Source organism: Anas acuta, chromosome 3, assembly GCF_963932015.1.
Source record: "Anas acuta chromosome 3, bAnaAcu1.1, whole genome shotgun sequence".
NCBI lineage: Eukaryota > Metazoa > Chordata > Aves > Anseriformes > Anatidae > Anas > Anas acuta.
The window spans coordinates 115,920,644-115,942,784 of record NC_088981.1 but is presented as its reverse complement, the minus strand read 5'-3'; the positions used below and the strand labels follow the sequence as shown (position 1 = coordinate 115,942,784).

At 42.4% G+C, this 22,141-nt stretch overlaps 1 protein-coding gene and 1 long non-coding RNA gene across 5 annotated transcripts in view; both read left to right on the top strand.

Annotated features, from left to right (window-relative positions):
• Positions 1-11,336: 11,336 nt before the first annotated feature.
• Positions 11,337-22,141, top strand: part of MSRA (methionine sulfoxide reductase A) — a 268,150-nt gene continuing 257,345 nt past the window's right edge. The window contains exons 1-2 of one of the 4 annotated variants that reach the window (XM_068678909.1): positions 11,337-11,672; positions 11,803-11,891. In XM_068678909.1, coding sequence (XP_068535010.1) covers positions 11,816-11,891 — 76 coding nt within the window. In that variant the 5' untranslated portion in view covers positions 11,337-11,672; positions 11,803-11,815. The other 3 variants (XM_068678908.1, XM_068678910.1, XM_068678907.1) reach the window with 3 other exon arrangements.
• On the top strand, positions 13,734-20,874 carry LOC137854935 (uncharacterized). The gene is made up of 2 exons (XR_011095462.1): positions 13,734-18,077; positions 20,077-20,874. It is a non-coding gene; the product is annotated as an uncharacterized lncRNA (long non-coding RNA).

The following is a 22,141-nucleotide window of genomic DNA, read 5'->3' as shown; positions in this document are numbered from 1 at the left end:
AGAGATTGCTGAGAAAAGCAAGGAGCCATGGGCTTGAGAGCTATCTTTTCACTGATGAAAGAATGAGCAGCAAAGAGCAAGACAGGAACTGTTAACAGCATCCTAGCACTGAGACGTGGACTACAGAGAACGTCTGATGATGCCGGGTTATTTGCTGGTGATATGGGATTATTTGAGGATGTGCAAATGAAAACCAGTTGCAGAAGCCTCAAAACACTGAGAGGCCAGGTGATAAAATGGCAGCTGGAATTCAGCGCCTGTCATGGCAAATTAAAGTGCATGGGGAAAAGCAGCTCTGAATCTCTGACAAGTGCTGGTGCTGAGTGAGGCGTTGTCAGCAGAGATGTGATCTTAGAGCTAGGGCAGATAGGGCCATGAAAATGCCAGAAAACCACTGCCTAGTTGGAAATAAAAAGATGAAAAATTATTTTCCCCTGCAAATGGTGAATTGAATGTTAGGAGCTGTTAGGAACTGTGAAAAGAACAAAAGCAAATGCAATTTTTTACATGTGTAAGATCACATCTGGGGAACCGTGTCCAGCTTTTGGTCTCCCCAGTACAAGAAATATGCCGGCAAACTGGAGCGAGTCCATTGCTGTCATCAGCATATCTAGAAAAGTGAAGCAGGTGAAATATTTGGAAAAGCTGAAGGAATTGGGTTTGTTCAGCATTAAGAAGAAAAGACCGAGTGGAGATTTTATTGTCACTTTCAACTATCTTAATGGAAGAAGTTCAGAAGATGGAGCCCAGCTGTTCTTGGAGGTGCACAGAGAAAGGACGAGCTTGAAGTGCACACCAGCTGCAGGGAAGGAGGTTTTGTTTAGATACATGGAAAAATGTCTTCACTATGGGGTGGTCAAATATCAGGACACTGAAGCAGAGTGGCAGAGGAATTGCCATCCTTGGAGATATCAAAAAGCCAGGTGAACAAAGGCTACAAGCAAGCTGGATAAAACTGGTCCTACTTTGAGCATGGGATTTGAGCAGAGACCTTCAAAAGTCCTTTTGTTCCAAACCCACTCATAATTCCAGGATTGCTTTGCACCTGTGGTGACCCCACACCTCGAAAAATCTGTCAATACGTTGTCAAAAAGTAAAAAGTGTCAATAAAAGCAGTAAGGATGCTGGAGGCTATAGGACCACAGCGACATGAGAAGAGATGAATTTGACTGAAATGGATGGTGGAGCCTGGAGAAGGAGGGAGGGATGTCTGCAGACTGACAAGTGCTGTAAGCAGATGAGAAAAATTATCATTTCATAGTTCAGGAACGATCTGAGGAAATGCCTGAGCTGAGTTCACCACAAGCCAGGAGGGTCTGGAGAAGTGGCCAGGCACATTCCCCTGTTCTCAATTTTTTCCTACAAGTATTTGCTAGTGGGATCATCAAGAAGAGTGGAGTCTGGGCTCTCGTGCCTCTCCAAGCCTGGAGGATTGAGATGCTTGGCCTGGCCTAGCATTTACTTTAGGTTGTTACTTAGGGGAAACAGAGAGCTCAATCCTTTCTCTGTCCTCAAACACCGTTTGCATGTGTTGGCACATCTCTCGTGTTTCTATAGGTGAAGTCAAGATTAATAAAAGTGTTCAAGGTGAAAGCTCATGGCGGGTAAAAGGAAAAGCTGCTGCCAGGGCCTCTGGGCCTTGTGGCCCCGAAATCTCCTCCCTTCCCCATCTGCCCTGTTAACTAACAGAGCACTCTTCAACGTCTGTGGTCTTGTCTGGCAGATTGTAAAGGGCAGAGGGAGGAGAAGTGGTGGGTTTTGCACCGGTTATCTTTCCATCCAGTGGCGAGCTGTAATTTTCTTTGGGGAAAGATGACTATTGCATGCTTTTGTGACATCAAGTTAGAGCTCGGAATGTTTAAAATAATAGGGAAAATGCATTTCCCGTTGACTTCTCTGGGAGCAGCTTGCACATTTCTGAAAGCAGATGGCGTGATGTATATTAAATTATCACTTATGTCGGGGGGCTTATTTTAAGGATGGAAGTGTCGTCTCTTGGTATTTGTGCCAGAACTGCTCATCCCCAAAGAAGGATTTTTGTATCCCTCCAGCTATCCTGGAAAATACTTGAAGGAACATGTCCTTCCCAAATACAGGTTAAAAATGTATCATTTTGTACTTGTTTCCCATCTTTTAAGGAAAAGGGAAAGCAATGTTTAAATTCTACTTTAAAAAAAAAAAAAAAGGTCCAGACTGGCATTAACTGAACCAAAGGCAAAAGTCCCCCAGACTTCATTGTAAATCTCCTTCACTTAGGGTGAAGGTTCACGCTGACAGCGACAACATGAATAAGCGGCGCAAAATGCCTCGTAAAGACCCAGAAGTCTAAAGCAACTGCTGAGTCATCAACAATATTTATAACCTCCCACACTCAGAATAGAAGATACCAAGGGACTGCAATTACTGAGATATGACAAATGTTGAATTTTTAATGTCTCCAGCTGTAGGACCCTTCATCGTCCGAGAGCGTTGCTGCTGAAAGGCATAACCTTATTTTAATCCATGAGTGTTTGCTGTAAATTGTACAGTTATACAGTCTATATACAGTTTCTCCATAAAAAAAATATTGCTGTTGACTACCTAAGGAGTTATTCTCTGTTTTGCAGATATCTGTATTCCTTTTTTTCTTTTTTTTTTCTTTTCTTTTTTTTTTTTTTTTTTTTTTTTCCACTTTGTTCTACTTGTCTCCATAATCTGGGCTCATAAAAGACTGCTCTTCTGTTCACTTGCAAGGCTGTTACACTCCTTTTGATGCCTTATACCATATGATTGTCGAAACACTCTTTTGTGAATGAACTGTACTTTAATCCTCTTCATGACACTGTGTCTAAACTAGTCTAGCAATTCTACCCCATCTACATCCGAAAAACAGCTCCTGCACGGGGCTCATTATGGCTGTGAGATATTGGCTCGCATTTGGAATATGAGTTCCTGGGGGCAAAAGAAGTGACTAAGTCCCACTGATTACCCGAGGACTTAAATATCTTGAGAGCCAACAGAATTCCAATGCCTAAGTGGCTTTGGAGATCTGAACCTGTGCCTTCATGCAGGCACTGCATAGCAATCTACTGCATGGCAATCCCAATAAAGAATGGAATTAAATAAAGCATGATAAGGATGTATGATAAGGATGATAGATAATTTATAGGTGGTCGGATATTTTTTACATATGCTGTTAATTTATTTACTTCCAAATGGAGTATTACCTGGAATTTAGGTTATTTCAAGGATGCAGATGCTAGCAGACAAAAAAAAAAAAAAGAAAAAAAAAAAAAAGGTATTTTGTGTTTAAAACCGATCGTTTCAGGGGTGTCTCAGTCCATTTTATGATGATTTCGCTAACGAAACGATCTCGGATATGCAACCTTTCCATTTGCATCAGCACCTGGGTGCTTTTGCCAGGCTGCAGCTCCCTCCCCACGAGCGCTCTCTGCAATGCACTTCAACACCCACTGCTCTCGCTGGGCAAAATAAGACATATTGGGGCAGAGCCCCGACAATTTCTCATCGCCTTTAATGAAACCCCGGCTTGGTTTTACTTCCACACGCCGGGATGAGGATGCTGCTCGCCTGTCGCTGCGGCCACCCGGCGGCTTGCAGTGGGGGCAGGAGCCCACCAGGGGGCTCCGGGGGGCAGCAGCAGCCCTGGGCCAGCATCCCTGCACGGCTGGGCAGCCAAAAAAGGTCCCCGGGGGATGCTCATCTCTTCTCTCATCTCCACCGCACTCCTTCAAACAGCTCACCCAGGGTAAGCAAATAAACAGGCAGCCCCGACGACATCGGCTTTTAGCACGGCGGATAGCACCATCCATGTATTTTTAATCTTGGCCCGGGTGTTTTCTTACAAACTTCATTAATAACGGGGAGCGCTGCTGTATGGTAATATACGACAGCACTTAGAGCTTATGAAGCTCCCTTTCAGTTTTATAGCATCAGCACAGCAGGCTGTGCTGAGCACCACATGAGCACATTTATAAAAAGCTTATTACAGCGTATAGCAGGAGAGCCCTTTTTTAAAGCCCTGTATGGGGAACCAGCGCTATTAAACGTGATTATTTCCTTTAGTAAAGGCAGCGTAAACAACTCTGTCATTTGTTTTTATAAAGTCATCAGTGCCACTGCATACAAACCAGCGCCGGCTGACAAAGCCAAGGAATCTACTAGACGCTGTGCAATGCATTTAGAAAACATCATCAGCCCGTGTTGACGTTGCAGAGGCCTCCGAGCATTTCCAAGGAACCACATCTTGTGAACGTGATCGATGCAGCAGCTTTAACCTTCCACTGGCAGAATTTTCCACGAAAAAAAAGCTGTAATCAATTCCATTAGCTTTTGCTTGTTTGCTTGTTTTGTTTTGTTGTGGTTTGTTTTATTATTTTATTTTATTTTATTTTATTTTATTTTATTTTATTTTATTTTATTTTATTTTATTTTATTTTATTTTATTTTATTTTATTTTATTTTATTTTATTTTATTTTATTTTATATTTTATTGTGGAGCTTTAACTTCAGGTGAAAACAGAACCATAAAGAAAGCCCCCAATATTTAGACCAAGTGCATATCTACGCATATAAGCAACACAGGCTGCCAAAAACGCACGTCAGTTGACATGCAATACTTTTTCCACTATCTAATCTATTACAAGTCAGCCTGATAGGAAAAAAATATCCTTGCTTTATTGGTTAGAGAAGTGATGTTTTTACAGATTTTGATGATATTCTGTGTTATCTGCAGAATTTAAGTGAGCCCTCCTTGTTACGGAAGATTATAACGGAAATCTAGTTATACACCATTTGTCTGCATTTGCAAGACAGATCCTATCAGTAGCTCTAGCAGAGCAGCTGCCTTAGCACAATGTTACCCTAAAGCATAAGGACAGCTTCCATGTTAGCATTGCTTATTTTTTTCCACTATCGACAATTTAAATAAGTAAAAGTCCTTAATATACTTTAGCCACTTGTATGGATTTATGTGAACGGACTTAAGACTTTCAATGATTTGGAAGAACAGAAAAAAAAGACAAGGACTTTAATAAATACTAATTTGGGTTTCAGGAATTAAAAAGGCCTTTGGAGGGAGGGAATAGAAAGACCTGGAGGAGTGAGATCAACGAGGAAAATTTGGAGTGGAGAATGCAAGATACTAGTCGTGATGGGGGATATGAAGGCTAAATGAGTCAATGTGTTTTGGAATGGCTAATCAGTGTCTAATACAAGTAAAGTTTTTATGGGGTTGAAATTTGCTGTAAAATCCTGCACTTTTTCCTAGATAAATAAAGGAGAATAAACTTCCCTAATTCCAGTTATCAAAAAATCAAGCTTTCTATTCTAAGCTACTCACGAGGGCACCTTCTGCTGTGAGCTGAATGAAGCAAACCTCTCTGCAGAACAGGCCAGCCTATCTGCTCTGTTTTAAGATGACATAAATCTAATGAGTCTAATATCTAGATGCCCAGCTTGGATGGGATGCCATAGCTAAAGTTGGGTGATATCAGTCCCACCCAAACTTTGTGTTTCTGCCCCACCTGCAGCAGCAATTTATTTCTATCCGTAAAGCCCATCCTGCAAAAATGAGCATTCAGAGAGATAAAAACACAAAAATCCCAAAGTGAACTGTACTGAGGGTCTTTATTGAGAAATCCTTTCCCAAAGTTTTACCAAGTGAAGGGCTGCGTCATGATGGTTTCTAGTGAAATCCGTGTTGAATTTTCAGATTTTAAGTAGGGAAAGATGCTAACAACAATCTAAACCGATTTGTGCAGCACAGGCCACCGAATGTACCCAGTAATTTGTCCTCTCAGACCAGAAATTGGAATTGACCCACAGAGTATTTTGTACCACAGCTGGAAATCGTGATTTAAAAACCCCAGGGCTGAGCCTCAGCTGCTGGTAACTTCATTTAAGCCCAGTACATTTATGGAGCCGAGAGAAGCCACACCACTGAAGGAGGTATCTGCAAACTGGCCAGCTGCTAACTCTTGGGCCACCGGCTACCTGGCTGCAAAGTGTTAATTCGGTGCTGGCAGGTGGTTGCTTCACCGCAGGACATAAGCTCAGTGGTGAGAGCCAACCCTGAGCAAAGCTGTGTGGCAGCTAAAGCCTTTGACTCTTAGTGTCTGGGTAGGATTTGGGTCAGGATCCGGAGATGTTTTAGGTGTCTGCATATGCACAGAGGACCTGAACTCCAAAGACGAGCAGGGGTTTTCTGTTTGATGGTCGCTGGAGTGAAAGAGCGAATAAACTGGTGATGATTTCTCAACAGAACTGCTCTGCGCACGCTGTCGTTGGTAAGACTTAATCCAACTGCTCCCACACAGGTGCCGAGAGACCTTCGAAATGCTCCACAGTATCTGAGACATATTCATGGAGCTTAGAGATAGGACATAGGATATTGATGAGACCAGTGCCAGGCTGGGGAAGCACATGAAGTGCAGGTGGAGCACCCCAGGGCACTGCGCACCCACACCAAGCCCTGCACTGACCAGCTCTCCAGTGGGTATTTTGAGAGCTCAAAACCCATTTCATGCAGAAACACTGATGGACAGACCCCTAAACGCATGTGTATGCATCACCTTGGCTTGTGTCACCACGTGGGTACCGCCTGTAGATGCCTCCTGAAGCTCCAGTGGAAGAAAGAGAACCAAGGCTTATGCGTGCTGATAAGACTTGCAGATAGCTGGCTTGTTGCATTAGCTCTTCTTTCTGTATTTGGAAAACATACAGAACAACCTGTGTAAAGAGGCTGCTTGTGTCTTGCATTTTCACCTCCTCCCTGGCATGTGTGGTACTCTGCTCTATTAAATTGCCCATTGTTTTTGACATTCCTCTGTAAATCCCAAATCACCGCATTATTCCGAGGTACAGTGCTGATGGCTCTTCTACGTCAGTTCCATTTTTAGTGTAATTTATGTAGCTTAATCTGTATCTAAATGCTCATCGAGATCCCAAATGGAAGGCGGATGAATGACTGATTAATCTTCTCCCCTCTCTCTAGAAACCGTCTCATGTAGATTGCTTTACTGTATTATCGTCTTGGCTGTCCTTCTGGGGTAACAGATACAGCTGTTGATACAGGAATTCAGGTCTGTTGTTTCCAGAAAGAATTGGGGCACTTAAAGTCTCCATTTCCCTTGATTACACAACCTCCTGAGAAGCAGTTCACGTCTTTTTTTTTTTGCTAAAATTGGGGGAGCAGCAGGTTTGTTCTGATGAAAATACGTGCTGTTTGCAGAGATTCAGTTACCTGACCGGCCACAAAATGTGATTGCAAAGAAGCAATCACATTTTGTAGGGTTGGCGTGTTTACAGCGCTGTCATGTAGGCATCAGTTCTGAGCTCCGTGATTTGACATTTGTATCAATTACGGTGAAGAACGTGGACAGCAATTTCCAGCTGCTAGCAGCTGGCCCCAAAACTGCAGAAGCGATAGTGACAACGATGGGGGATTGGTGCAGGTCTACACCAATAGTTTAGATGGTGCTAATGAGGCACTGAATCCAATTTTCTATATATTTGCCATAATCTATGTATTTCTATACATCGGTAATAAATTCCTGAGAAGCCCTTGGGAATCACAGCAGGGCTCCTCGGAGGCTGAAAGGTCTAACACTGCCCTGGGATATATGAATGCAAAACCAAGCAGGAATCGGGAAACCCAATTACACCTTTACTTGCTTTGCTGTGACCCATACCAAAATTCTGTGCTAATTACTCATATCTTCACCAGACTGGGCAGATAAAAATAAAAATAAATATAAATCAGGAAACATGTCAGCTGAAAACCCGGAGAAGATTCAGAGAAGAGCAGTGACAATAATTACAGAATGAGAAAACGTTCACTGAGATGAACTCCAACAGTCCCGTTTATCTGTCTTGAAGGATGACCAGTCTGTAGCACCACGTGTGAATAGGAAAAGCAAGAAAAGCTGGATAGAAGAACATCTCTACGTTCTAGGAAAGATATGCTGGGATTTAACGGGAGCGGAAGCTAAGCTAAAAATAAGGTGCATATTTTTAACAGTAATTAAGCACTGAACAATCCACCAAAGTCTGTGGAGAATCTTCTATTGCTGTGTGTTTTAAATTAAAAAGAGGAAAATAAAGGTTGCTTTCCAGGAGATGCACGTTGCAACACAAACCTGACTTCGTATTGGTTTCGAGACATGGCAAATCTTGTTACGTTGGACAAACAAATCAATGCAAAACCACAAGGGCTAGCAAATCCGACCCCAAAGGAAAGGCCTATGTGTTGCATTAAAGGGCATTTATCGGAGTCCAGCGTTTGCCTGTTTCAGAGCAGCAACCTCTCACGCCAAGCTTTCAGGCCTCCACCCCCAGTTTGTACAGGAGGGAAACAAGAACAAGCTGCTCAAATCCCCTCTGCCCAAGGCTGGTGATTATCAAAGCAAGTCTGACTGTTCTCCACACTATGTACCGTAAATGTCAAGTTCTGGAAAAAAAAAATGTATTTCGCTTAAGATCCTAAAACTGGATGACTAGGAATCTGTGTAGAGCCCTGCCTGAAAGGACACAGGTAAGCTCACATCCCTTTTCTTGCTGTTCTCTCCCTCACATCTATCTTTTTTTCCTTTTTCACGCTGGTTTCCTGAAGGTTATCCACAGATGTTGTGAAATCGCTGTGCTGGGGATACTGTGATTATTAGATGGGGATCCAAGCACCACGTAGATACCTTAACCTAGGCTTTTTTTTTCTGATTTTCAACACTTCTTGATTCAATCTCTGTGTTGGCATATATAAAGTCTACGTTTAAATGCGAAGCACACAAAATCACAGATACAAATACATCAGTTTCTGTTGCGTGTTTGGACAGGCAAATGCTTATCCAGAAAACTTTAAAAAGTTAGGGTGTGATTTTTACTCTCCCACACAGATCTTAACCTCTGGAACGAGAAAAGGGAATAGTCCACGTTTTCCTGAAATGTAAGGAAATGTAATTTTTATTGAATTAAAAAAGTATTCTGTTTCCACCGAGCGAAGAAGCACAAAGCACTTCTGTAAACCAGCAGTTTTTGTTAAGTGGCATCATGGCTTATTACTATTTAATACTTGGGATCCAGTTACGAAGCAGGAACACAGTGTGTGAAGTGCCATACAAACACGGAATGAAAGGCTGCTTCCTGCCTGTAATAGCTGTAATTGAAATGCATCAACAGCCCTGCTATCTGTCACTGCTCTAACCACTGTTTTGGAGTCCCACCGCCAATCTCTTAGTGCCCTGCTCTGCTGTTGTCAGCCTCACAAATGAGGCAGCTGAATGCAATGGGTGACAAAGCAATTTTTTCCTGTAAGAATTAATGTAACCGAAAGAACACCTATGATTTAAGACACAATTTAAATCATGGGGGACAGCATACACGGTGTGGAAGATCACTGGGAAGTGAGTGGAGATGCTGGCTTTTCAGCTGCTGGCCTTTCAGAGCGCATCAGGGCTCTGAAATGTTTTTAACCACTTCATCTGCAAGACCGAATCGCCCAAACATTAGTCTGTTTTTCTGTCCTTCACCTCTGGTTGACCTTGGTACATGCAAGGAAGATGGCAATGAAAATGGAACCATTCACAGAGGCAGCAGGAATGCTCTCAGTAAATGATTCAGGTTGAACATTCAGCCTCACCGGTAGAAATATTAACTCTTAGGGGAAAAACTGCATCGCTGTCCATCATAACATTAACTGCTGAATTTTTTAGAAACATGCTCTTGGCAGCCAGTGGAGTGAGTATAGATATATGTGGTGAACCGAAGAAATGGAGATAAAAGTGGAAGAAGAGCTTTTCACTACCAGTCTGTATAAAAAGTGGATGTCATCATTGCTAGAGGCTTCTTATGAAGGAAGCAAGAGTTGGAAATCATCAACATAGATATTATAAATGAGAAAACAGTCATTAGGTGAATATGTTTCAAATTAAATCCACACTTTATTATTGAGCATTCCACTTAGTAACTTGTATTATTCAAAATATCAGTTATGTACTGTATGCATCTCTATATTTGCTCCTTTATTTAACAGATTTTTTTCTGGTTATTGCATTTTTTAGAAGTCACTTGAGGGCCTCTCTGGCCTTTTCTCATTGATCTAACTGTATCTATCCCTCCTTACATATATACAGAAAAAATGGACTGCAGTCGTGGGACTACTTGTGCTCAGAGGATGTTGCCTTTCATGTAAAGGAACAATGGTGAACCTGAAGACAGAGAGGACAGCTCGTCTCTCAGGTTCCCATGTGAGCTTTTCATTTTACGGGAAGCCTGGCTCCTACAACATGGATTTCCTGCTTCTCCAGATTCTTTTGTGAGCATCTGGGAATTCTTAATATTGCTGTAAATACACAATTCCTTTATAAATCTGAATAAATTGTCTCTCAAGAGTATATCCTTGTGAATTCCAGTTTGATTAGGAGCTGAATAGAACTGCATTCCTTTGTCATAGAGTATTTTTGAGAAAATTATCTGGCCTCCCTCTCATAGACTAGGCATTGGTCTGTCATTTCATCACATTTTCTCCTATTCAGCCAACAATCCAACTTCTTCAGGCCACTCCAGATGAATTTTGTATTGAATTACTCATTTCCTTTCTATAACCTCTGCGTCCCATCCATGCATTATCTTTTCCCTTGCTCTGAAATCACTGTGCAAGACTCCTGTCTAGTTCACAAACCTTCTTTGCATTCTACAGTTTTTCTAAGAAATTCTTTTCTATTGACCATGACTTTACGAACAGATTGAGCTTCAACTGTCTCAAAAACAAAACACCATTGTTCTAGCTTCTATATGTCTTCTGTGTTAAAAACCCATACTGGTTGATGGCTTATCTTTGATGTGCAGTGTGTTATCACTCCTCAAAATATGGTGGCTATTTTCTACAAGTACTTACACTCCGTTCACTTGTTGTTTCTGTATTTTTATTGCAAACATACATACAGACACTGGTATCTGGAGATGCATTACTTAGAGAACCTTCTTCATACATATAAACTCTGCATGATTGACATGAAGCAGTGCATTGGCTAAACTAAATAGAAGGGGCTGCTACATATATCCATAAACTCTGGGAAAAAAAAAAAAGAGATTATTACAGAATAGGTCATATTACTGCATGAGGAACCTGTGTAGTACATTTTCCTGAGTATGTTTGCACATTTCTCTTTCCCCTGGCCCAAATGGGAGTCACAGGCAAAAACCTAGAGGGCGGTTGTGGTGCACTGGCATACTCCAAGAGGAGCAGGCATATAAAAAAATAAATAAACCTGAAGCAGCCCTCTTGCATAAACACCATGTATTAAGTGCCCAGAGAGACCAAGCAGCACATCCCACGGGTGTTTATGGAGCTCGGAGCAAAAGGCCAGGGCCAAAGTGCAGCGGGCAGAGCAAACGAGGAGTCAAGCCCTCACAGCACACGCCTCCAGAGCGCTGCCAGCACCCTTCAGAGCACCCAAGGGACACCCGTGAGTGACAGGAGACGGCGCTGCCCCCCTCAGGGCTGCCCCCCTCAGAGCTCTCAGCACACCAAGGCCGGGCGGGGGGCATCCCCTCAGGGCACGGTGCCCTCGGCGGCTCGGCAGGGGGCGATCCTCGCACCTCGCCGCCTCACGCCCGCCATTTTCTTCTTCTTCCTCCTCCTCCTCCTCCTCCTCCTTCTCCCGCCGGTCCCAACGGTCCGCGCGCGCCGCTCCCCGCCCCGCCGCCATCACCCCCCCCCACCTCCCCCATCCCAAAACGACTCCCTTCGGGGGCGATGCCAACGGCGCCGCGACGCCCCCTCTTCCTTCTCTTCCTCCTCCGCAGCTCCACCTTCAGCATGGGCGAAACGACCTCCCGGCTGCCTCTCGAGGGCGAAGCGCTCCCCGGCAGGAGCCAGCGCGTCCCGGTAGCAGGTAATGGCGACCCCCCTCCCCCTCCCACCTCCATCTCTGCCCCTCAGCCCCTGAGGCGGCCCCGGCTCCCTCAGGCGGCCTCGCGCATGCGCGCTGAGGCGGGACGAGGGCGGGGAGGGAGGGAAAATGGCGGGCGCCGCCTCACAGCCGTGTGGGAGGAGCGGGCGGGACGCCCTGGGAGGGGATTTGTGTTCGTCATGGCGTTTCCTGGGTGGGCTCGGGGTGAGAAAAGCAGCTAATCGATTGGTGGAGCGGCCAACGAGGCTGGTTTTCGTTTGTCCATACGTGGGTTTTGTGGTTAATTTTTGCCTACGGGGTTTAAAAACATTACCTAACCCTTCACGTCTCTGTTACACAATACCTAATAACGGCATCGAAACACGGTGTGGGTGTACCAACCTGAGTGTTTGGAAAACTGAACTTCTTAAAAGATAATTCGGTGATTTTGCAATGTTCCTCCCTTCATTTTGCGTAAATGAGAGGTGTCAGGTAAGCAAAGCAGCAACCTCGAGTTAAGGAGCTGATTTTGCCTTCTGTCAGCCGTCCTAGGAACAGAAAACATCGCAACATCATCGTCACTGCTAAATAGGAGTCCAAGTGGCACCCGCATGCTGCAGTATTTGTGATCATTACTCCCTTTCACAAGGCAGTTTTTCAGCAGTATTTTCGTGCCAGGCATCCAAGATCTTTCATGAAACCTGTGAACTTAGGAAAAAAAATAAACACATTAAGGTCCCTAAGTGCTGGAGGGAGAATTATAAACGTCTGATGGTGTAATCTGAGTGGAAGGAGTGCTCAAGAGCATAGAAAAACACTGGATTGTACAGGTGCTTGGTAAAATCCTGGAGGTGGCAAGAAGGTGATGGTGAAAATAAAGGCAGCAGAAAGAATATTAAGTCTGATGTGGAGAAGTTGTAGTCAAAGGGGTACAGAAAAGGGCTGATGTCTTCAGGGCAGTGAACTTTAGAGATAATACTAAGAGTTGTGTATTGGGTGGATTAAATTGGCACCTTCCTGTTGCTTATTGATAAAAACCTGGATAAAAGATGATGCTAAATCCTGTTTATGCTTTTTAACTCCATAGATAGAATACTTTTGTGCTGTTATACAAAAATGTTCTCATAAAGCCAATTACATTTTTTTTTGGCATTTTTATTCTATGACTAAGCATGGTATTATGTACTTAATAACAGCTTGGAGCTCCAACGAATTGCAAAAGTTAAAATAACTACTTTGCGAAAAGAATGGCAAGTTAAATTTTAAAAATCGTGTAACATTTTCTCAGAAATATTTCCCTGTTTAAAGTGTTTTTAGACTGTGGGTCTGGAGAAATGTTTACTGGAAGGGATCTTCAGTCCAGCTCCTGTTCCAGTGCTGCTCTGGCTTCTAGTGAGCGTTTCAATATATATCTGATGTGAACCAAGACACATTTAGTGGTGCTTCCATTTCTGACTGTTTCACCTGCTGAAACAAGCCCAGTTTGTGTGCTGTAGGCTGCTGACCAACTCAACCATTGACCTTGCAGACCTCCACCAGTCCATTAACACCTCTTTTCGGAGTGGACCCAAAACCAGTTAGAGTATTCCAGGTGAATTCTTACTAGTACGGCATAGAAGAGAATACTTTTTTTCTCATTTTGCTATCTGTGCTCCTTGTAATGCAGCCCAATACAGAGTTAGCTTTATTTGAGAGCACATTGCTGGTTCATATTTAACCTGGCATCCAGCATAATCCCAAGTCCTTTCCAGCAGGGCTGAGATTATTTTGCAGCAGTGCAGAACCTGTACTTCTCATTGCTGACCTTCATGTGGTTTCTGTTGGCATAGACCTGAAAATTTTCAAGGTCTCATTGGGCTGAAGGTCTGTTGTTTGGCATGTCCACTCTCACCTTCAGTTTAATGTCATCCTCAAACTTGCTGAATGTGTTTTCTGTCACATCATTCATGTTCTTGGTTAAGGTATTGAATGATATTGGCCCCAGCATCAGCCCCTGGCATAACCTGCTACACACGAGAAATCAAGATATTGATCACTGCCTTTTGATTTTGGTGATCCTGACAGTTTGTGACGTGTCTAGTGTCTAGCAATCTGTTCTTCGAGCCTGTACTTTCACAGTTTCCAAATGCATATACCATAAGAGATGGTGTCAGAAGCCCTGCTAAAGTCAACGTGTGTTACATCCACTGCTTTGCCCTAATCTGCATAGCTGTCATTTAATTGTGAAAGGCAGCCTGGCTGGTCAAGCGTGATTTACCTTTGGTAAATGTGTTGACTATTCCCAATTACTTTCTTGTTCTCTTTGTGTTGGGAAATGGTTTCTAAGAGGACACGCTCCATGATCTTTTCTGTGGCTGAGCTGAGGCTGCCCAGCATCTAGTTCCTCAATCCTCTTTTTGCTTTCCTTAAAAACGGCTGTTTCTAGTCATCAGCAATCTCTCCCAATCACCTAGATTTTTCTAGATACTACCCTGTATCTGTCACAGTGCTGTGACAGTCATAGCAGTGAGTTTGCTCCACAACCTTGGACAAACTTCATGTGGCTCCTTGGATCTGAACACCTTTAGCTTCTTTAAGTAGTCATAAGCTGTTTTCCCCCCATATTGTTTGCTGCTCTCCTTTCCATGTGTGCTGGTGCATGCAGAGGTTTTGGAACAGTCTTTGTGAAGAAGCAAAAGTAGTGTTGAGTACTTCAGTCTTCCATACTACTTCTAGGTTGCCTTCCGTAGTCATTAATGCACCTATTATTTTTTCTTTTTTCAACTGTCATTTTTGTGGATTTGTTTCGTATTGCTGTTTATGTCCATAGTTAGTTTTAACTCCAGCTTTGGCCTTTTAGATTTCATGTCTAGAAGACTAAGAAATGCTTTTCTGTCCTTCCTTTGTTGCTTGTTATTGTTTCTACTTTGTGCATGCTCTCTCTTCGTGTTTTACTTCACTGAGAAGCTACGTGCTTCTGATGAAGTTCACATTTTTCCTCCGTGCTGTTTTATTCCTTAACTCTCGTAGAAACTTTTCAGCAAAAACCAGACAGCTCTGGAGGGCACCTTCTGCCTTTGGCAGCCGTGCAGGACCTTCTACATAGTGATTACCGAAATAAGCCAGAATCTGCTCTTTGAAAGTCCAAAATGCTAAATCTGCTGTTTGCCTTTCCAGCCTTCCTTTGGATCCCAAACTTCATCATCTTGTGGTCGCTGCAACTTTCGGCCACCTATGGCTGCACTGCTGCCAGTTCTTCCCTGCTTGTGAACAGCCAGTCAAGTAAAACATTATCCTTGGTTGGTCCTTCTGGCATTTTTGTTAGGAAATTGATTCCAGTGCAGGTTCCAGAATTGCTTGCACAATTTGGTGTTACCCTCCTAGCAGATGTCTGGAAACTGAAGTCTTCCAGGGGGATGAGGGCCTGCATCTGGAGACTTGTGCTGGCTCCTTGTGGACTTTTCTCTTCTTGGTCAGCAACTCTGTAGTGGACCCCAAACCACACCATCTCCAGTGTTTCTTTCCCCCCTGATCTTGACACAGAGACACTCAACAGATGTGACTACATTCACGCTGGAGCTCTTTCCTGCAGGGTGCAGCTCCCCATCCTAGGCTGCTGACTAACCCTTCCTGTGAACCCCCTTCCTATCCATGACACTGCTCAAGCAGTGTGTGCTGCGCCACATCTCCAATTCCGATCACATCATAGGTCTGTGACCACAGTTGGGCATCCAAATTGTCTTATTTATGAGCCAAATTTTGTCTTAGTGTGCAGACACTCAAGGAAAACATCTGTCAGACATTTCTATGAAGCAGGAACCAGCAGTGGTCCTAATCCAGTGACTTGAGGTGTCCATTGTGTTCAGCGTGATAAGGATCTAGATGAAGAGTTGCAGCCCCTTGACCATGCATTCCCTTTGAAGATGTTGTTGTTTTGTTCCTCCTCCCTCATTCGTTATAGCTTGTTCACCCCACTGCTACCATCCCCGTGGAGAAGGTTGCGTTGCACCTCCTTGCACATCTTGGTCCTGATGCACCAAGTTCCTGCTGCCTTGTAGGTGTCTGATGGGCATGGATGCTTTCTGCCCCTCAGTAGGATTTGTTATTTTGGGGGAACCTCTCAGCTGAGGGTTCCTGCTTGCTGTTTACAAACCTTGTCAGTGCAGAGTGGCTCAGGCTGTGCTGCAGCCCAAACGAGAGGAAAAAAAAGCCAAGTGACAGCTTCAGCTTGGAAATTGCATTTAATCCAGCCTTGCAAAAAGCTGCATGGCATTCCTTTCTCTTTAAGTTGCTGACCACAGGGTTATGTGAGACTTGACCTTGTCTGCCTTGTTTTTTTTGTGTTGTTACTTATTTAGGGTCTGAGTCTAAGCAAATTATGGAGTTAAACCTTTGCTATGACGTGAAATTCTGTGAAGTGACTGGAAGTAGCTGGTTTGTGATTCAGTTTGTAACAGTGAGGGAAAGTTTGATAAAATACCGTGCTGTGAGTTGAAAACAATGCAAACGGTAGTAAACCTCACTTTTTTTTTGGTAATGTAGTTGGATTTATCTGATCTTCAACAAATTTCATAATCTGGGAACGATGTTGTGCCTTTTCTTTCCTTGCAGTCGAGCTGCTGCATTCGTTTTTTGAAAATTATGCTTTTCATATGATTTCTGTATAGTGGCGCAGTACGATGTCATGTTCCGTAGTAAAATTGCATATTATTTATTGCTTCTGCCTTTCTCGTAGAACCACAGTTTTCAGAATTAATTCTAGTTGCAATGTCATTGAAACATTTTTACGTTTTGGTGAGTACGTATTGTTCATTTTATTTAATTGGCTGTTTTATTTTATGATAGGGGTAGGAGCACTAGTCAAGGAGCCCTGATAATGCAGAGGGAACCCCCTGTGTGAGACATCATGTAATCCTATATATATAGGATTAAATATATATAGGATTATATATATATATATATATATATATATATATATGCACACACCTGTTTTTCTCAGCTACGTAGCCTGAGATAGCAGAATATTGTTAATTTAAAGGAATATTTTGTCCTACTGATCCCAGTGAGTACCGCCAGGAAATATTTTCTTCCTGGTCTCAGCCGTGCTCCTTGCAGAGACACTCAGGTACATCTGGGGTGGGTTAACTTTCCTGAGGCAGTAAAGGTACAACTCAGGGGGTAGACAGCCTTTCAATTATGTAAAGCTGTTAAAACTTCTAGCTTTATATTTGTAGATTAATAGAGCGATAATTACACATTTTGGGGGAGGCGATTGTGAACTTCAGTCTGACCTGCATAAAAAAGAGCACAACATTTCCATGAATTAATTCTTACTCGAATCAGATCATGCTCTTTAGAGAAAACGTCCTTTGACAGAGAACCCACTGTAAAATTTCACAAATTGCTCCAATGTTTCTTAACTCTCTCCATGAGAAAATGTGTATTTTGATTTAGTTTCTTTGTCTGATCTTGCAGCTATTGACACTTATGACAGTTTTCTTCATGGGATGAAAGGAATGATAGTAGGTTTTCCTGAATTACATTTAGATGGTAATTAAATTGCTGGTCAACCTATTAAAAAAAAAAAACAAAACAAAACAAAACCACAAAACATAAAGACTTAATCAGACATAAACCAAGCAAAGTAAACTCTTCTATTCTCTCAGCAAAAGGCATGTTTTTTTTTGTCCTCTGTTCATTCTTGTTTCGTTTTCTTAAACTGTCATCACTTAGTTAACATCTTCCTTGACTTGTCACTATCAGCAGCAGTGACAAAAGATTTTAGTAGCGCTAGTGTTGGTGTCAGCTGCAGTCTTGTTACTACCCAATATTTTCCTTTTTGCATATCAAAGGATAACTTATATTTGAGACCAAAACATTGCTCTAGGAGCTCTGTGTACCTACGAATTTTTAAAGTCATTGGTACGGTGTATGATTCTGTTATTAACTGTTTAATTCCAAGCCTGTTTCTTTTACATAAAATAAAGAGGTGGAGCAAGACTCTTCTCACTGTAGAGAAAGCTGAAATGCAGGAAATTCCATTTAAACTTAAGAAGAAAACTTTTTTGTTTCGATTTTCTCCAGGGTGAGCAGAGATAGGTCATTCTGGTAGACCTCTTGGTGGATGTACTGAAGTTTTACAGCAGAGATCACTTTCTCTTCCTTCAGAGACACACTTCTTTGCATTACATTTCTGCACAGCATGGACAGGTATTTTATGGGAACTGCTTTGCTCTTCTTGTTCTGTTCCCTGCCTCTGGAAACATCATGTGGTTTTCAAAGGATTTAGACAGATTGGATTTCACTCTAATTGACTCTGCATGCGTGAAGGGTAGTAGATCTTACATTCTTAAGTTTACTTCATGAGAGGTTTTTAAATGAGATGATATATCCTATCAGGACCCATTTAGTTGATTTCTAATACAGCATTTAGTTGGAGATCTTTTAAAGGTTTATAGTTCTTGAACAGTAAAAATAAATAAACATTCAGAAGCAGAACTAGCCCTTTGGATTGGTTGCTTCTATACCTGTTTGCTTTAGAGGGATCAGTCCACACTAAACTTTTTTTTACTGTTCTTTAAACACAAACCAAATTATTGGGGTCCAACTGGTTCTGGTGGTCTGGATGCCATTGCCAGCACCAGGAGGTGGCCAGCAGGACTGCCCGTGGCAATGGGCTAAGGATGAAAGTTGTGACTTCTCACTCATGTTTATGGCCTGGTGGGAAGCCCTCCTGGTGGAACTCAAGCCCTGTGGACTTGGCCATGGGATCATCCAGTCATGTCCTCAGCAGCCAGTGAATCCGTCGTCATTAAATTGTGCTGAGTTATAACAATAGAAGGGCGCTGCACTGGCAAAACGTGCTGGGAATCACTGATCATCAACTCTCTTACTAATAAGTCATCAATACTTTTCTACCAAGGGTGAGTGGCAAAAGTGAGAACAGCTGAATGGGACACCCTGATCCCTTGCTGCTTGTTAATTAACATGTCATGGAAATGTCCATGTTTCTGTAACCTATTTGTCCTGTCCAGCATTACGGAAAAAATCTGGTACCTTATGCTTACTGATTGCCTAAATATGTATGTGCTGTTTGAGAAGTTTTAAATAGATTCTCCCCGATGTTCTGACCGTTTGCCGAATTGTGTAAGACGCAAGATTTCGCAATAGAATTGCAAACTCAAATGTAAGCTTAAGGTTTTTTAGGATGGTTTTCAGTAAAATAGAAGGAACAAACTGAAAAACACTAGAAGTTTTTTCCTTTAATGATTTATAACGTTTTTTAAACATGGGCAAATATAACACTTATTTGTGGATGCAAATTTGATACCAGTGTACTTTAGACTGAAGGTCTCAAATTCTTCAGCTTTAGACTGAAAGTCTAAAATAGAGAATATTGAGTGAGATTATGCCATAGAACAAAGACTACTAGAGAAATAGAGTTTCTCTTAAGGTTTAGAAAGATTAATTTCATTATGTTTTTTCCACCACTTCATTTACATGATACAGTGTCTTATATAAAGAACTAATTGGTTACCTGTTTTTGCTGAAATTTGGAAGGAATGTGGGTTAAAAATTATGAGATCTGGCTTCCACTGAAGTATAATTCAGGACCATGTTGAGTAACAATACTGGATGTGGTCTAGCATTTCTCAATTTCAATTTACCTTTCTTATTCAGAAGGGTTAATTACTTATTTCTTCATTGTAAGAAACAATCTTTGCCTCAAATATGCTCAAGCCATCGATTTCCATAAATTATTAAATTTCATTACAGTTCCACTCCTTATGCCAAGAGTCAAATCAGAAAGGATGTAAAGCAGAGCATGCTTCCTCGTGGAAGCACCCAACAGCAGGTTATTATCTGAAAGACAACTTCTGAAATTTGGGGTTACCACTTCTTTACAGGTAGACATGGGATGAATTTGCTTGGAAATTCTGGATGTAATATCATGCCATGGCTTTTTCTCTTTTCTCTTTCCTTTTTTTAATCTTTTTTTCTCTTCGTTAGGCATTTATGGCTAAACAGCTTGTATGCAGGCCAAGTGTTCAGCTATAAATATTGTACTGTCATGGGGAAAACAGGAATTACTTTTTAACCACCCATTGCATTTGCATTTTGGAAGGTGTTGCAAGGAGAAGCAAAGGTTAAGTCAATCTAAAGGGATTTTTGTTTTGTTTTGTTTGCATGTGCTTTTTGCTCTTGGCAGCTGGAAAGCAACAACAACAACAAAAAAGAAGTTAGCATGCACACACAATGCTCGATAGATTAAAAACATTCAGCAAATATGTTTACAGAGCTGCACATCCAGCTGTCAAACGGTGCTCCCAAGACAACGCCGCCCCGATGAAAAAACCCCATGCTTCCTTATCACCTCTACCTACACCACAGCACGAAGGGCTACGTCATTCATCAGTAAGCCCTCTCCAAAAAAAAAAAGAAGAAGAAAAATTAAAAAAAAATTTAAAAAATCCCTTGCCATGTCCCTGGAGCTTCTTGCTGGCTACTTAGCATGCTTCTCACGGGCGGCCGCGCGTCGACACGAAGCGGCGCCGCACAAAGCGGCACCCCCAGGACTGCGGCGGGGCTGGTGCGCAGGAAGCTCTCCCCGGGGTTTCTCCTGGCAACAGCGCGGGTTGCTGGGAGACAGAATTACTGAAATGGGAGAAACTTTCCCCAACTGGCAGCCTCTTGAATGCAAATCAGGCTTGAAGGAGACTCCTCGTGCCGATAACCGCAATTTCCCTCGCTGAAATGAAAAATGAATCCAGAGGTTCGTTATGCAGGGGATTATGCGTGATGCCGCTCTGAGGAATCACTCAAAGTTGTGTAATAAAAGCGGATAATTATTTCTAGGGAAAGGTAGTGGCATGGTACATGGGATTCAATAGCTTCTCGTTGCTGCTACGAGCTGCTCTAGCTTCTCGTTACATCCCTACATTGAGAAGGGATATAATGTGTGAATTTGCTATATTTGCGTCGTTAAATAAACCTGTCAGAAGCATGACACTTGTATTTGCATGGGTTATTTTTTCATGTTTTTCACTATTCACAAAGTAATATACAATATTATTGTGTGAAGCCTGGGATACTTCAAACTCCTTGAGCTAATTGTGGCCATTTTATCTTAAATGCAATTTTTGCATGAATGACATTGACCTGACATTTTGCTAATGTTGTGACTTCGGAAAAATGGGTGGTGGAGAGAAGCATCTCACTTTCTTCAGTGGCCTCCATGCTACTGTTTAAAACCTTTTGCACTTAGATGCTAAAGATCTGTGGAGCCCAGCTGTGTCTTCAGTAGTGTGTGCGTAATTTGGATAAACACATTTTCTTCTTTTTAAATAAGGTGTGTGACTGACTTCGCCATAGTCACAGTAGCACAAAGTTAGCATATATGGGGAAGACTAAGTTGGTTTTAAATAATGGGCTGTCGTGGCTATTCATGTAGAAGTAGACATTGCTAAAACAGTGCTTATCACAGGTAGAGGCACAGGATTGGGCTGCCCACTCCTGCTTCTCTTTCCATATCAGAAAGAGGAACATGGGGGAAGCTTGTGGTTTGGCTCTACATAGCACCAAGTACACAGCGGAGACAGAGCACTGGGAGGGACGGTTGGGATCATTGACATGGTGGATGTCAAAAGACATCACAACCAGGTGAATGGCATCCCCAAAAGGCCTCTTTCATCCCACAGCCACTGATGGGGTGAGTCCTGCCTTTGCTGGCTCAGGCATCCAGGCAGTGCACGTTGGGCACAACAGGCAACCATGGGCCCGTTGGCTTGTGCTTCATCAGTGTAGCTCAGTGTAGCTTTATTTAAAATCAATGTAGACTATTTAAAATGTTTTAATTTTGACCCTACTATTTATTGCTCTTTTTGTCCCTTTGTTTATTGTGTCTGCCTAGTCATTTAGCACCTCTCTTTTCTGTCATTTCCTTAATGAGAGAAACTTGTCACATGCCTTTGCATCCCGTGCTCTGTTAAAGAGTAAAGCTATTTTTAATATCTTCTGTAAAATAGGTCACTTTTCAAAAAAAATATAATTACACTTTTCAACATGGTTGAGCTGTGTTTATATATGGCATTCTTAAAGCAAAGGGTAACTGGTGTGGACACTCATTCAAACCAGATCTGACCATGATTTATGCTATGGTTACAAGAACAGATTAGCATGGTGTAAGCCAGGTGTGGATTTATAGCATAACTTCTCCAGGTACCTGCCTATGTGCATGCCTTTGTTGTGCACCAAACTCTTAGTAATTTGTCTGG